This window comes from Pseudophryne corroboree, chromosome 1 (genome assembly GCF_028390025.1).
Source record: "Pseudophryne corroboree isolate aPseCor3 chromosome 1, aPseCor3.hap2, whole genome shotgun sequence".
In the NCBI taxonomy this organism is placed as follows: Eukaryota; Metazoa; Chordata; class Amphibia; order Anura; family Myobatrachidae; genus Pseudophryne; species Pseudophryne corroboree.
The window spans coordinates 248,443,117-248,460,803 of NC_086444.1; the positions used below are offsets into that span (position 1 = coordinate 248,443,117).

At 44.8% G+C, this 17,687-nt stretch overlaps 1 protein-coding gene across 3 annotated transcripts in view; it reads left to right on the forward strand.

Moving 5' to 3' along the window:
- TNFAIP8 (TNF alpha induced protein 8) overlaps positions 1–17,687 on the forward strand; it is a 229,263-nt gene that overhangs the window by 154,602 nt on the left and 56,974 nt on the right. Inside the window, exon 1 of one of the 3 annotated variants that reach the window (XM_063964183.1) lies at positions 8,175–8,459. The exons of the other annotated variants lie outside the window; for them this stretch is intronic. Within the exon in view, the coding sequence (XP_063820253.1) occupies positions 8,429–8,459 (31 nt within the window). The 5' untranslated portion in view covers positions 8,175–8,428. Of the gene's footprint in view, positions 1–8,174; positions 8,460–17,687 lie in introns of those variants that run through there. 3 annotated transcript variants of the gene reach the window in all.

Sequence of the window (17,687 nt, forward strand, 5' to 3'; positions counted from 1 at the left end):
TGTTGTTGCTCGTGTCATTACACATCATATACACCACCTCATGGCTTACAATATCACACTGTCTCTTGTTCTCCCTGCCCACTGCCTTGGTGTCATCAGCAGCTTCTTCCCCATAGTCCCTTGTTTTGTTTTGTTTTGTCATGTGCTTTAAAACACTGGCGGAAAACATTTTCTCACTTATCTCATTACCAAAACCCTTATCCATACTCTTTCTCCCCTGTTTTGATTATAACAACCTACTACTTAATGTCTTTTCCACCATTCTTTCCTGACCTTCCCACCATTCTTTCCCCTGTACCCTCCACTTCTACTGGCCCTTTCTCGCTGCTCCACATCCACTGTACCATTCTGCAAATCCACCTACACTGGCTCCCCATTGCCCCCAGACTTCTATTCTAGCTACTCGCCCTCAAAGCTCTCAATAACTATTCCCCTTCATAGATCACTCTGACTTTCACCTTGCTCTCATCCTCTAACTCAGGGCTGGCCAAACCAGTCCTTGAGATCTACCAACAGGTCATGTTTTCCAGGCCTCCTGGAGATCTGTAGGCTTGTCAGTTAGGAATGAATACAGCACATCTTAATTGGTAATGACTACACATGTGTACTAGCTAGGTGGTCTGGAAAATGTGAACTGGTGGTAGATCTTGAGGACTGGTTTGGCCAGCCCTGCTCCCACTTTCTCCTTCACATTGGTAACCACCGGTCTTAGCTACAAGACCTCCTCTGCATACCGCCCAACACCATGAGATGGGGAAGCGAGACTCCCAGACGCCCAGCACTCTGTGAGCTGCTGGCATGCTCCCAAACCCTCTGTCTCCTTTGAATAGATGGCGTCTATTCACCGCTGCTCTGCTTGGCAGAGCAGTGACAGACAGGAGCCTCCCAACTCCCCCCCCCCATCCCCCTCACTGCCAGACACTGCGGCCCACCATTGGGTCAGTGGGACAGTCCCTAAAGAAGGGACTGTCCCGCAAAAATTGGGAGAGTTTGGAGGTATGCCCCTGTACTGCTCCACACCTTCAACCATGGTGTGAAGATGTTACAGATGTGTCCTCATACATCACTGCTGCAGTCATGCCAAATAGACCCTCTTGGCAGGTCCATGAGACTCTGCTAGCATTGGGCATCTTTTTTTTTTGGGCTGATAATACATATTAGCCACAATTTGATGCAGCTAGGACGCACCAGGAGACTGCTGATTAATTTGACATGCAACACTTGTATATTGTGTGTCACGGAGTCTCTGAATCTGTATAAGTAGTGCTACAATGTAGCAGTAGCAGCTTTTTCCCAAGTTCCATTGTGCTCAGTATACAGACTCCGGGGCAGACTAATAGGCCCGACACACTACACACATTCAATTTTGACGAGGATCGATCTGAATGATGATCGATCAATGTCCAAATTGACTTGTATTGCAAAGCGACAGAGAACCAACGATAAATGACCGCGGGGCTGCACATCGTTCATCGTTGGTGCATACACACTGAGCTATATGAACGATTTTTCCTTCATTACTGAATGAGATCGTTCGTATCGCCCACACACATCGGCAAGTGTGTAGGGCGCTTAAGCCGTGGACAGTGATAAAGTACCAGCCAATCAACTCCTAACTGTCATTTTTCAAACATGGCCTGTAACATGGCAGTTAGGAGCTGATTGGCTGGTATTTTATCTCTCTCCACTTTATTACTCTCCAAGGCTTAATACATCTGCCCCTCAGTCACACACAATATGCAAGTGTTGCATATCAAATTAATCAGCACAGTCCCCTTGTGCATCGTAGTCGCATAGGCATCTTGTGCTGCATGGTGTATTGAGGATAGCTGTATAAGGACACATCTGTAGCCACAATATTTAGCCTCAATCACACTAGCCACTGGAGTGACACCATAGACCAGGCTTTTTCAACCAGTGTGCTGTGGCACTAGTGTGCCGCGACCAGTTGCAAGGTGTGCCACGGAGCCAGAGCAGCTTCCTGCACCTTCAGAGTGAACTGTTGGCCCAGGCTCATCTTAGAGGATCAGTCGTGCTCGGGCCATGACCTATGTCTTGAAAATGGTGTGATATCATAGGTCACGGCTGCCGCGTCTCGCCACCCAGCCAGCCCACCTGCTTGCATACACATCTTCCAGTTCCCGCCTGCATACACAGCTTTCCTTGCCCACCCACATCCACACCTGCCCTACCGTCCGCTGCTCAGTATTCGCAGAACTCCACTATTAACAACCCCCGCCACTGAGGGACAGGGAGGAGAACAGCTGATAATAATGGCCCTCATTCCGAGTTAATCGCTCGCTGCCGTTTTTTGCAGCTATCAGGTGAATAAACGGCATTTATGCGCATGGTACGCAGCGCGTATGCGCTAAGTACTTTCACACAAAAGTTTGCAGTTTTACAGAAGCTCGAGCGACATTTTTCAGTCGCTCGAGTGTTCGTAGTATGATTGACAGGAAGTGGGTGTTTCTGGGCGGCAACTCTGCGTTTCAGGGAGTGTGCTAAAAAACGCAGGCATGCCAGGCAAAAATGCAGGAGTGGCTGGCCGAAAGCAGGGCGTGTTTGTGACGTCAAACCAGGAACTAAACTGACTGCAGTGATCGCAAGATAGGAGTAGGTCTGGAGCTACTCAGAAACGGCATGAAATTTTTCCTGTGCAGTTCTGCTAATCTTTTGATCGCACTTCTGCTAAGCTAAGATACACTCCCAGAGGGCGGCGGCTTAGCGTTTGCACTGCTGCTAAAAGCAGCTAGCGAGCGAACAACTCGGAATGAGGGCCACTATTTGTTATTTTATTTCTCCTGTGGGAAACAATATGACTTCAAGAGGATTTATGTGGGGAGAATAAGAATTTATGTATTTATGGGGGGAACAATGTGAATAATTTATGTGGGGAGAAATGTGATTGATTTATGTGTGGAGCAATAGGATTTATGTGGGGAGAATAAGAATTTATATGGGGAGCAATGTGATTGTTTTTCTGTGTGGGCCAATGTATGTGTGGATTTTTTTTTTTACTGTAGTGGCCAATGTGTGTGTTTTGTTTTTCTCTGTGGGGAACTGATGGTGTGCCTTGGCAAATTTTAAAACATTGTTCAGTGTGCCGCGAGTTCTCCTGGGCCTAGGCAAGTGACCCGCAAGCTGCACCCAACTAGCAGCCCTAAGTGAATTTTGAAGTTGGGGATGGTGTGACAATGCTTTGTTGCACCATGACCCCTACCATGCACCTCTCACCTGGCTGGAAGGCCATAGAAGCAGTGACCTATCTTTTGTTATCTTGCAATTGTCATACATAACTATCATATCCTTTACATTGCAATTTACAACATTTTATTTAAAATTGCAGTTAATAAGTTTGCTTTTATGTGTCTTATACTTTTAGTTCAGCAATGACAATGTTTTTCAAATCTATTTTTATTACTATTACCCAGCACCCACTAGTGCTGCAAGAGCCCTGTTTCTATTGGGACTGCGGTTGGTTATACCCAGGCTCGGAGTCTGTGCACATTTTTGCATCCTTGACCCCCTAGGGCAGGGGTGGGGAACCTTTTTTCTACAAAGGACCATTTGGATATTTATAAAATCCTTCGGGGGCCATAAAAAATTATCAACTTAAAAATTAGCCTGCCCCCAGTCTCTTGTTATGCCCGATTAGATTTGCCCCCCAGTCAGTTGTTATGCCCCATTAGATATGCCCACTGTCAGTTGTTTTGGCCCATTAGATATGCCCCATCAGTTGTTATGCCCCATTAAATATGCCCCCTGTAGTTATGCCCCATTAGATATGCCCCATTAAATATGCCCCCTAGTAGTGGCGCTTAAACACACACACACACACACACACACACACACACACACACACACACACACACACACACATTAAAAGGAAAAAAAAACCTGCAATGCTCACCAGCCCTGCTCCTGCTTCCGGACTGCTGCCCTCCCTCTCCTCGGAACTATGGGGGTCATTCCGAGTTGTTCGCTCGCAAGCTGCTTTTAGCAGCTTTGCACACGCTAAGCCGCCGCCTACTGGGAGTGAATCTTAGCTTATCAAAATTGCGAACGAAAGATTAGCATAATTGCGAATAGACACTTCTTAGCAGTTTCTGAGTAGCTCCAGACTTACTCGGCATCTGCGATCAGTTCAGTGCTTGTCGTTCCTGGTTTGACGTCACAAACACACCCAGCGTTCGCCCAGACACTCTCCGTTTCTCCAGCCACTCCCGCGTTTTTCCCAGAAACGGTAGCGTTTTTTCACACACACCCATAAAACGGCCAGTTTCCGCCCAGAAACACCCACTTCCTGTCAATCACATTACGATCACCAGAACGAAGAAATAACCTTGTAATGCCGTGAGTAAAATACCTAACTGCATAGCAAATTTACTTGGCGCAGTCGCACTGCGGACATTGCGCATGCGCATTAGCGACTAATCGCTCCGTTGCGAAAATAAATTAACGAGCGAACAACTCGGAATGACCACCTATGGGAGAGATGTCATGACGTCTCTCCCATAGCACCGCACAGCCACACATGTACACTGCCTGAGCCAGAAGCTGAAGCTCAGGAGTGAGCTCCTGCCTCCGGCTGCTGCTGAGTCGGGCGCCCGCTGGTGGTAAAATATCAGTGGGCACTCGGCATCTCCTCTCGTTTAGGTGAGCCTCGCCGGGCCGGATCAAATGGCTTTGAGGGCCTTATACGGCCCTCGGGCCTGAGGTTCCCCACCCCTGCCCTAGGGAAACCAGCCCTAGTTTCACTGGTATAGGGCTAGCTGGAATCATGGTGGGGCTCCGCACTGGAGTTATCCCTCATGGTTCTACCAGCCCAGGTTGGCAAAGCACAGTGCTGGTTTGTTTTTGTTTTTTTTAGTGATGAGCGGGTTCAGTTCCTCGAGATCCGAACCCCCCCGAACTTCACCCATTTTACACGGTTCCGAGGCAGACTCGGATCTTCCCGCCTTGCTCGGTTAACCCGAGCGCGCCCAAAAGTCATCATCCCGCTGTCGGATTCTCGCGAGATTCGTATTCTATATAAAGAGCCGCGCGTCGCCGCCATTTTCACTCGTGCATTGGAGATGATAGGGAGAGGACGTGCAGCGTTCTCTCAGTTTCTGTGTTCAGTGTGCTGCAAATATCTGTGCTCAGTGTGCTTGCAAATATCTGTGCTCAGTGTGCTGAAAATATCTACGTTCTCTGCCTGAAAAACGCTCCATATCTGTGCTGCATTGTAGTATATAGGAGGAGGACAGTGCAGAATTTTGCTGACCACCAGTATTATATAGCAGTACGGTACAGTAGTCCACTGCTCTACCTACCTCTGTGCCGTCAAGTATACTATCCATCCATACCTGTGCTGCATTTTAGTTGTGCGCAGTATACTATATAGTAGGAGGACAGTGCAGAATTTTGCTGACCACCAGTATATATATATAGCAGTACGGTACAGTAGTCCACTGCTCTACCTACCTCTGTGTCGTCAAGTATACTATCCATCCATACCTGTGCTGCATTTTAGTTGTGCGCAGTATATATAGTAGGAGGACAGTGCAGAATTTTGCTGACCACCAGTGTGTGTATATGTATATATATATATATATATATATATATATATACATATACATATAGCAGTACGGTACAGTAGTCCACTGCTCTACCTCTGTGTCGTCAAGTATACTATGCATCCATACCTGTGCTGCATTTTAGTTGTGCGCAGTATACTACTGTATATAGTAGGACAGTGCAGAATTTTGCTGACCACCAGTATATATATAGCCGTACGGTACAGTAGTCCACTGCTCTACCTCTGTGTCGTCAAGTCTACTATGCATCCATACCTGTGCTGCATTTTAGTTGTGCGCAGTATACTATATAGTAGGAGGACAGTGCAGAATTTTGCTGACCACCAGTGTATGTGTATATATATATATATATATATATATATATATATATATATATATATAGCAGTACGGTACAGTAGTCCATTGCTCTACCTCTGTGTCGTCAAGTATACTACAAAAGTTCAGTAAAATGATCCAAAAATCAAAATTAAAAGCATCTGATGAGAAGCGTAAACTTTCCAATATGCCATTTACGACACGGAGTGGCAAGGAACGGCTGAGGCCCTGGCCTATGTTCATGGCTAGTGGTTCAGATTCACATGAAGATGGAAGCACTCATCCTCTCGCTAGAAAACTGCAGTGCCACTCCTAGGTGGGCCAGGTGTTTGTATTGGCCACTTGGGTCGCTTAGCTTAGCCATCCAGCGACCTTGGTGCACCTCTTTTTTTCTTTGCATCATGTGCTCTTTGGGGACTATTTTTTAAATCGGCCATCCTATCTGACACTGCAGTGCCACTCCTAGATGGGCCAGGTGTTTGTGTCGGCCACTTGGGTCGCTTAGCTTAGCCATCCAGCGACCTTGGTGCACCTCTTTTTTTCTTTGCATCATGTGCTGTTTGGGGACTATTTTTTAAATTGGCCATCCTGTCTGACACTGCAGTGCCACTCCTAGATGGGCCAGGTGTTTGTGTCGGCCACTTGGGTCGCTTAGCTTAGTCATCCAGCGACCTCGGTACAAATTTTAGGACTAAAAATAATATTGTGAGGTGTTCAGAATAGACTGGAAATGAGTGGAAATTATGGTTATTGAGGTTAATAATACTATGGGATCAAAATGACCCCAAAATTCTATGATTTGAGCTGTTTTTGAGGGGGTTTTGTAAAAAAAAAAGCGAATCCAAAACACACCCGAATCCGACAAAAAAATTTCAGGGAGGTTTTGCCAAAACGCGTCCGAATCCAAAACACGGCCGTGGAACCGAATCCAAAACCAAAACTCAAAACCCGAAAAATTTCCAATGCACATCAGTAGATTATTTACATACAAGTAGGCAGTCTCAGCCTACCTACTGTATGTTACACCAGAAAATCTTTCATTGTAAGAGAATAGTTGTTTGATTGGCTGGTCTTATGATGAAGTTGGATGTGTATGGAGTCACACATCATGATTTATTTATTTTATTTTATTTATTAACAGTTTCTTATATAGCGCAGCATATTCCGTTGCGCTTTACAATTAGAACAACAGTAATAGAACAAAACTGGGTAAAAACAGACAGACATAGAGGTAGGAAGGCCCTGCTCGCAAGCTTACAATCTATATGATCATTCGGTCTGTCAATCAGTCATTCGGTTGGCTAATTGGATGAAGAGTTGCTCAGTGTATATCTAGCTGAATGTTATGGTTTTTATATTTTTTAAACCCTCATATTGTTTTCAATGGGGATCTTCTTACTGCGCACTCCAGAAGTGGCTATGATCTGTGGCTTGCCAGACACCGCTTAGGTGGAACGTATATGAACGCTTGTGGAAAGGATAAGTTGCTGCAGTGTCACCTATGGTGATTGTCTGCTTTTTGCTGCAGTTCGAAAAATAAAAGTGAAGTTCTGAGTCTTTACGAAAGCAGACCTTTTTTTTTCTGTGCGTGACTTTCCCTTAATAAACACATTTGAGTTTTCATTTTTATCCCTTTAATAAATACACTTCTAGCAATAAAGGAAGCTTGTTTAGAAGACTTTGCATAGCTCAGATGTGATCTCCTCATAACCCATATTACTGCCTGTTTCAGGAATGCATCCTGGCACCCTTATTGAATACAAGTAATGCACCAGTGCTTGCAGTCCAACTTATCTTGTTTAAACAATAACAACAACAAAAACTGAAGCTCCTGGAACGAGGCCCATAAACCATAGAAAAGCAACCAGCGGAATTCTAGTGTTTATTAAACTGTTAGAAATTTTGTTTATCTAGTTAAAGAGTTGTTGTTTTTACTTCCAAGTCTCTGTTACAGTAATGACATCTGTCAATGATTTGTTCTAATGGCCATGTGTAAGTGTGCAGCCTCTCAGCATTTCCCGTTCTATGAGCCCAGCCCTGGCTATTTTATGACACACACCTCTGACTGTGGCACTTTGTTGGGCTGAGCACATCAATGCTGCCTGCTGGAGTTGTTAGCCTTGGGGCATGTAGCTATAACACTCACCACACAGCTATAACAATCACTTTAAAGAAATGCTGAATGTCTATCATTGCTAAGCGGAACTCCTTCCTATAATCCAGTCCTGTCACAGCATGCAACACCCCACCCTCCAAAAAAACTAAAAGCTCCCAGGAAAACTGAGCATGTGTGGATGGTGTGGTTGCCCTCCTCAATATATGATTCTCCGGAGGAGCTGCTGCTTTCCAGACAGTGGCTGAGAAGGGGACGGGCTTCCTTCCATACTGCTTTTTTGTGATTGGTAAAACTTGCAGAACTTTCCTTTTTTCTTTCTGACTTTTTTTTTCTTCTTCTTTGGTTGAGAAGTTGACTTTCTGCTTCTGTTGTGCACGTCAGCTGTAATCTGGTCTCTCCAGTGACTTACACTGACACCATGAGCTCAGAGTCAGATGAATCCAAAGACGGTAAGTTTTTCTTAAATTATTATTTGCTATTTTTATTTTTCAGCGGCCTACTTTTATACATTCTGCATAGACTGATTTCAGATTATTCTTTGCTTTTCGCTCAGGTACTTAGAAGTGGAATGTGAATTCTGGTCTGGTTTTACTGTTCGGCCATGATCTTGTAGAGATCTGGCATATTAATTGAAAGCCTGTTCTTTAGATTTCCTGGAAGGGGAACGCGAGTATTGGCAGAAATTTGTGTTTGTATTCGCAGTGGTTAGTCAGTTTAGGCCAGCATGTCCCATGTTGTGTGAGAAAGTGAGGCACTGCTCACTAAACAGAGGCAACTGGAGAATCGTGCTGCAGGGATCCGACTGCTGGAGCTGAGAAAGGAAGGCTTGTATGTTGCAGCTGAACACTGACGATCGCTGTTACTGGCATGCTTGCTGCTAGGCTATACTTCCTCTTTTCTTTTTCCTCTTAAAGGTCTTGATTCACAACAAAATGTGAGGCGGCTGTGCGAATTGTAAAAAGACTTCATTTACTACGATGGAAACCTGGAAGTTGTCCAGTAAAAGCACAATTATTCACATGGATTAGTTATATGTATTATTCTTGCATCCAGAAGTTGTTTTCTTTTTTGGCTATATTACAGTACAAAATGTGTATAGAGGAAGTACCGATTTATATTTACTATTATTAGGTTACATAGAAAACAAACCGCTTTTGTTTATTTACCATTGGATTATAACTTCTGTCCACTCCTTACAAGTTGCAGGGTTTGCTGGGTCTAGTGAGCGTGAAGTGATATTTCTTAAATCAATATTTGGCACAGTCCAGGCTGCAAGCTGGAACGAAGAGTGGAGGCTGGAGCACTCACATGCAGAGTTTGCTCAAGGACACACTGGGTCCCTGTTTCAATGAAAGTTGAAGCTGCTCCGAGATGAAATAATTGGTGTAATATCAGACACAGGGCTGAGCAGCAGTATTCGTTTTTCCTGTCCGGAGTGTTTTGACAGAACCCATTCCTATGGGAGCCCTCACATTCCAGACTTGCTTTAGAGAGGTGCTGAAACATTCCTAGCACGGGGCAAGCAAGTGATGCCTAATACTCACATTTATGGAAACCCAAAGCTCCTGTGACCCCGGCAACCTATCAGATGCTGAACGCCATATTTGTAGTGCAGTCTAGAAATTAAAAACAAAACAACCATCTGTTATGGGTTAAAGCAGCTTTTCACATGGTTATAGTTACACCAGTTTCGTAAGAGACCCCAGTGAGCTGTGAAATATTTTCCTCAGTGAATATATTTGTCCCAAATGTTAATTGCATTTTTGGTTGTACTGTTTAATGATCGTTGCCACTTATCACATAACACCAGACTGCCATAACATCTATGGGGCCAAGGTGTGGATATAGCAGAAGCAGAAGTGGATTTAGTGGTCAGTGCACCCTTAAGCACAAAAGTAATGGCCTCTGTACATTTTTTTTTTTTGTGCGGTTGGTTATATAAGCCCTTATTTGATGATTGCCAATATAATATTCTTATTATTGTATTATTTTTATTAATACCATGAACTATATTTTGTTTTATTTTCAATTATGTACTGTATATATAATTATGAAGTACTTACTGGGCAGGCTGTGTATGTCCTACCTGTTTATACTCCAATAAAATGGCAAATATTTTATAGTTACTAGTTAGTTAGTATCAGACTGACAGCATTTAAACCCAGTGCCGACCCCACCCCATAATAATGCTGGCTTTCAGGGCTAATTAGATAGCCCCATGGGATCACTTAGCTGTGGTAATTAGCCACAGTAATTTGCTGCTATAATTTACCATGCATAATTGAATTACCCTCTATGTGTATAAGGTGTACATGAAACATAAATGCATTCTGTACAATCCCCAATATATCTCATAATGGTATACAAATATTCCAAAATAGGGAAAAATTCAATATCCAAAATACTTCTGGTCCCAAGCATTTTGGATAAGGGAGACTACCTGTATAGAGTATATTTATTTACATTCTCCATGGAGATTCTTAGTAAACTGGTTTGTGTGACATGATATTATGCCAAGTAAAATTTAGGATGACACCACGCGGGAAGTTCCATTGCATTATGCCACAGCCCCCATCGAAACTGATGAGAGCTGTTTAATTGTTTTTTTTCTGATGGGCGCAAACTTTAGGAGTATTTCTGCTCGCATGCTCCTAAAGTGGCGAGCAGAAATCTGCCCAAAGATGGTCTTTTGGACACCCAAACTCGTCACACCCTAGATATTTGCATAGCTAATCCCAGTGCATCTGGGTTCAACATGCATTGTAAGTAATGGGCACCCAGTAACTCATGCCCATTGGCACAAACAATTGAATATTGCCCAACAAGCTGAGGGCGTGAAAAAACAATTGAATTCTCCCCCAAATGTTTTTGTTGCCTAGAGTAAACTAAAGTGAGAACATGGTACTTACATTGGGATTGGTATGAAATGCCGGTGGATGGGATCCCGGCTGTTATGATCCCGACAGTGGGATCCTGTCCGCCGTAATGCCGATAGCGGGGCGAGCACTAGGAAGCCCCTTGCGGGCATGGAGGCTTGCTGCACTCGCCACAGGTTCTATTCTCTATCTATTGATGTCGTGGACACACACAGAGGGAGAATAGTGGGTGGTCTTCAGTATGCCGAATATCGGGATCCCGGCGCCGGAATCCTGACACTCGGCATACCGACAGGTATTCTCCCTCGTGGGGGTCCACGACCCCCCTGGAGGGAGAATAAATAGCGTGGCGAGCGCGCAAGGGGCTCCTTTGCGCTCGCCACGCTGTTGGTATGCCGGCGGTCGGGCCCCCGGCGCCGGTATGCTGGTCGTCGGCATACCATACTACACCCAAAATAGCCTGTGTCGCCGGTATTCTGGCGGCGGCATTTCACCGCTAGTCAGCATTGTGACCGCCGGGATCCCAACTAGCGGTATTTTAACCGCTTCCACTTGCATTCACTATATATTTTTAATACTAAAGTCTAAAGAGATATTGAAAGCAGATAATAACATAATCACAATGGAACTAACCCTTTAAATACACGGTTGAGTCACATTGTTATGACCACCTCCTACATTTGACATCAGCAGCGTGTAACCCATGAAGTACATCTTGTGTTGTGCGCTGGCTTGGTGGGTACATAAGGTGTGCAATAGATCGCTTGCACACGTATCACTCGCTGTCATGAGTAAAAGGGGCGATTTATCAGAGTTGCAAAAAGGATGATTATTGGCTTTCGGGCCAAGGGTGGCAGTATTTCTGAAACAGCGCAGTGTGTGTGCATGCTGCTATGGTGAAGGTTTATTGTGACTGGACAAATGACACCATTGCAAATAACTGACATGCAAACTGCGGAGCACCACATGCCATTGATATGAGAGGTGAAAGTCTGCTACGAAGGTGCGTAAGGGCCGACCGACACGCTACATTGGAGTAGCTCACAGTCCGAATGAACCTGGGGGCTACCAGACGTGTGTCCAAAATTACAGTTCAGCCTCTCTATCTGCTGTCCATGCTGCGCACGGCGGTTACTCGGGCTGTTAGCTGGGAGCCATAATAATGTGACTGGTATTTTAGACTGTAAAAAAATGTTTCACCTGTGCTGTATTACCCTTCATTGAGCAATCCATGCATGCTACTGTACTTCAGTGCAAGATGATCCCACATTCAGTCGAGGCTTAGGGCAAACATTGTCAAGCTCTGTATAGATCCGGATAGAATATAGAAGTGCATTAGTTGGATCTACTATATGCATAAAAATATTATATGCGAGGTTTGTTACTGTGAGGGTACTCCTGAATCGGTGAACACTTAAATAAAAGGAACATTATTTCTGCCTGAAATTTGCATTATGAATGTATCAGTGTGTCCATATGTCCAGGTCCACAAGCCGTTTTATGTTTGTAGAGTTAATAGTAAACTCCATACAGTATTTGGCATTTGTTTAAAATATACAATATCATTTTTATTTAGTTTTTGTGCAACAGACAATATCATCATCTCATTTATTATAGTCTCTGTTTAACAAATTTGCTGGAATGATGAAGTGTTGCTGTGGTAGAGGACTGAGCTTTGTCTTTTGGCTCCTAAGCAGCATATGTATTGCCAGGCTGTGTATATCACTAAAAAGCTATGTCCGTATTGGGAAGTTCATGAGTTTTATCACTATAGGGAAACCTTTAGATTACTGAATGCAGTGATACTCTGAGGTACCCCAGCTCATGATGATCTTTACTGTAATCTGTACATCTGCCTGCTATTGTTAGATACTGTATCATAGGAACAGGTATCATTGACAGGGTTGGGTAAGAAATTCCGACAGTCACAATGCCGATGGTCAGGATGCCGACAGCGGCATCCCGATGGCCAAATGGATCCAGGTAAATTTATTAACACTAACCCACCCCTCTCAGGGGCTAACCCTACTTATCCACTCCTGCGCCTAACCCTTACCGTCGCCCCCTCCCCCCAGCAGTCTATCCCTAACTCTCCCCCTAGTTCCTAATCCCAGTACTTATCACCAGGAACCGTTGGGATTTTGACCGTCGGGATTCCGCTATCAGTATTATTATTGACAGTACGCATATAGCAGCGTTAATCTTTGCTGCAATGTGTACGCATGTGCATATGCATCTCGGCAACAACTAACTGCAACTATGACACCTGTGTGCATCACACCAAAGTCGCACACGCAGCTCGTCCCAGCCACAACCAACATGGCTACATCTGTATGTGTGACATCTGATATTTGTTAATCATATCTATACAATAAGGCTTATGCAGAGCAGTATTTTAGTTGAGCACATCTTTATTACTTTACACAGTAATATGCCTTCTCTTTGGAAGTCTGCAGTTGTGTTGCGTGCAGGCCCTGCTTCCTCCCATGATTTCAGTTTACTGACTTTAGCTGTAGTATGCATGGATTCAGTAAGAAATGGCGGCTGTCGGGATCCTGACGGGAGACCGACGCTGGGATCCCGACAGCTGGAATTCTGGCGGTGAGCTCAGCGTGTCTCCTCGTGGGCTTGCTGTGCTCCCACGCTTTGGGCCCTGTGGGTTATATTCCTTCGGTCCCCACAGGGTTATATTCCTCCTTGGTTGGTGCCGTGGACCACCACCCGATTGGGAATTCCGACCGCCGGTATTTCACCGGATGTCGGGATTCTGATGTCTGTATCCTGACAGCCGGGATCCTTACAGCTGGCAAAATTAATGCTTACCGTATGCATAATGTCATTTTTGGGCATTTCTTTCTCTGTAGATACTTTAATCAAAGCAACGATTTTATTGGCATCCATGTATTACCTTTAACATGTATAATAACAAGTCTAGAAGTTATACATTGACAGAAGGCACAAATTAGACAAGTTTACTGCTGGCTACGTGCCACCTAGTGTAGTAGCGTATTGGCAGTACGGGTGATGATAACCAATAAACATTGTAGTTGCTTTCACCAAGACTTGCTGTATCTGCTTATCCCGCTCAGCAGCAAAGCAAGCGAGTATTCTACAAACTTTTTTTTTCTCCCATCAACAAATGTGACTGTAAATAACTTAGAAAGTATTGGTGTAGCTGACTGGTGCACAAGTGGAGGGGAATTAAGTTATATCCGTTAAGGAAGTATGGAAGCCTAGTAAGTCCAGATTTAGGCCATTACTTGTTTTTAAGCATGAGGTTTGGCAAAACATTTGCATTCTTATCAATCAATAGATGGAGCAAGACGATAAACTGCAGATCCATAGTGCAAACTATAAATTGGGGGTCTATTCAGAAAGTAGTGAAAAGTGTGGAGAAGTGAGACAGCGGAGAAGTTGCCAATGACAACCAATCAGCACTGAGGTAACATTCATAAAATGCATTCTATAAAATTATACGTAGCGGTTGATTGGTTGCCATGGGCAACTTCTCCACTGGGTCACTTCTCCACACTTTTCACTGCTTCATGAATAGGCCGCTTAATAGGGGAGATGTGTCGCACCTTCCAGAGAGATACAGTGGCGAAGTTGTCCATAGAAACCGAACCCAAACAGCTTCTGTCATTATATAGTTCATTGGTTCCCAAAGTCTGTCCTCGGGGATCCCTAACAGTTCACGTTTTCCAGGTCTCCTCACAGAATCACAAGTGAAATGATTAGCTCCACATGTGTATCTTTTATAATGTGTCTGAGTAATGAATATACCTGTGCACCTGCTAGGTAACCTGGAAAACATGAACTGTTGGTGGTCCTTGAGGACCGAGTTTGGGAACCACTCCAGTTTCTGTCAACCTACACATCCCAGCATGCTTTACCACAGTTTTATCATGCATTAACAGCAAAACTATGGCAGGGCATCCTGGGATAATGCCACAAGTTGCTTGCCCCTGTTATAGACTGTGCTAGATTAAATATAGCTATAAGTTGATTGGTTGCTATCGGCAACTTCTCCACTCAGGTTTGATATATCTCCATTGTATTCAGAAATATATGATATATGGATATTCTGCTTATGATAAATTTTCTGGTAAATCTGTTGGTTGCTTGAGAGTATCAAACTGGTTACCCAGCAAATCTAGTGTTCACTCTAGCACCCTGCACTTAAAAGTTTACCCTTCAAAATGAAAAAATAAGCCCTCACTAATTAGGTGCAATGTGCTAGAATCAACACTAAATTCCATGCAATGTAAGTGTTCACAATACGTAAGGGTATGGGACTGTAATGTACCATAGCTAAGTAGGGCATCACTTTTTAGAGGGTGCTGCCAAAAGATAAATCGGTTAGCCCAGTGGTTCCCAAACTTTTTTGAATCACGGCGCCTTAAGGTATCAGAATTTCTACATGGTACCCTTAGGGCAAAAGTTTCTTATTGAGAAATTTAGAAAGAAATAATAAGATTTTAAACCTACCGGTAAATCTTTTTCTCGTAGTCCGTGGAGGATGCTGGGGACTCCGTAAGGACCATGGGGATAGACGGGCTCCGCAGGAGACATGGGCACTTTAAGAAAGACTTTAGATCTGGGTGTGCACTGGCTCCTCCCTCTATGCACCTCCTCCAGACCTCAGTTAGAGAAACTGTGCCCAGAGGAGACGGACAGTACGAGGAAAGGATTTTGTTAATCCAAGGGCAAGATTCATACCAGCCACACCAATCACACCGTATAACTTGTGATATACTTACCCAGTTAACAGTATGACAACAACATAGCATCAGTCGAAGACCGATGAAAACTATAACATAACCCTTATGTAAGCAATAACTATATACAAGTCTTGCAGAAGTAGTCCGTACTTGGGACGGGCGCCCAGCATCCTCTACGGACTACGAGAAAAAGATTTACCGGTATGTTTAAAATCTTATTTTCTCTTACGTCCTAGAGTATGCTGGGGACTCCGTAAGGACCATGGGGATTATACCAAAGCTCCCAAACGGGCGGGAGAGTGCGGATGACTCTGCAGCACCGATTGAGCAAACAGGAGGTCCTCCTCAGCCAGGGTATCAAACTTCATAGAACTTTGCAAAGGTGTTTGAACCCGACCAAGTAGCAGCTCGGCATAGTTGCAGTGCCGAGACCCCTCGGGCAGCCACCCAAGATGAGCCCACCTTCCTAGTGGAATGGGCCTTAACCGATTTTGGTAACGGCAATCCAGCCGTCGAATGCGCCTGCTGAATCGTGTTACAGATCCAGCGAGCAATAGTCTGCTTTGAAGCAGGGGCGCCAAACTTGTTGGCCGCATACAAGACAAACAGTGCTTCTGTTTTTCTGACTCTAGCCTGTCTGGCCACGTAAATTTTCAAAGCCTTGACTACATCAAGGGACTTGGAATCCTCCAAGTCTTGCGTAGCCACAGGCACCACAATAGGTTGGTTCATATGAAAAGATGACACCACCTTAGGCAAGAATTGAGGACGGATCCGCAATTCCGCTCTATCCATATGGAAAACTAGATAGGGGCTTTTATGAGACAAAGCCGCCAATTCCGACACTCGCCCAGCCGAAGCCAAGGCTTAACAACATGACCACTTTCCAAGTGAGATATTTCAACTCCACCATTTTAAGTGGTTCAAACCAGTGCGACTTAAGGAAACTCAACACCACGTTAAGGTCCCAAGGTGCCACCAGAGGTACAAAAGGAGGCTGAATATGCAGCACTCCCTTCACAAACGTCTGTACTTTTGGAAGAGAAGCCAATTCTTTTTTAAAGAAAATGGATAAGGCCGAAATCTGAACCTTAATGGAGCCTAATTTTAGGCCCATATTCACTCCAGTTTGTAGGAAGTGAAGTAAGCGGCCCAGATGGAATTCTTCCGTAGGAGCATTCCTGGCCTCACACCAAGACACATATTTTCGCCATATACGGTGATAATGCTTAGCTGTCACGTCCTTCCTAGCCTTTATCAGCGTAGGAATGACCTCATCCGGAATACCCTTTTCCGCTAGGATCCGGCGTTCAACCGCCATGCCGTCAAACGCAGCCGCGGTAAGTCTTGGAACAGACAAGGCCCCTGTTGTAACAGGTCCTGTCTTAGAGGAAGCGGCCACGGATCTTCTGTGAGCATTTCCTGCAGATCCGGATACCAGGTCCTTCGTGGCCAATCTGGAACAATGAGGATTGTTCTCACTCCTCTTTTTCTTACTATTCTCAACACCTTGGGTATGAGAGGAAGAGGAGGAAATACATAGACCGACCGGAACACCCACGGTGTCACTAGGGCATCTACAGCTACTGCCTGAGGGTCTCTTGACCTGGCGCAATACCTCTGTAGCTTTTTGTTGAGGCGGGACGCCATCATGTCTATCTGGGGCAGTCCCCACCGACTTGCAATCTGTGCGAAGACTTCCTGATGAAGTCCCCACTCTCCTGGATGCAGGTTGTGTCTGCTGAGGAAGTCTGCTTCCCAGTTGTCCACTCCCGAAATGAACACTGCTGACAGTGCGCTTACATGATTCTCCGCCCAGCGAAGAATTCTGGTGGCTTCCGCCATTGCCGCTCTGCTCCTTGTGCCGCCTTGGCGGTTTACATGAGCTACTGCGGTGACGTCTGACTGGATCAGAACTGGTTGGTCGCGAAGAGGTCTCCGCTTGACGTAGGGCGTTGTATATGGCCCTTAGTTCCAGGATGTTGATGTGAAGACAAGTCTCCTGACTTGACCAAAGACCTTGGAAATTTCTTCCCTGTGTGACTGCTCCCCAACCTCGGAGACTCGTATCCGTGGTCAC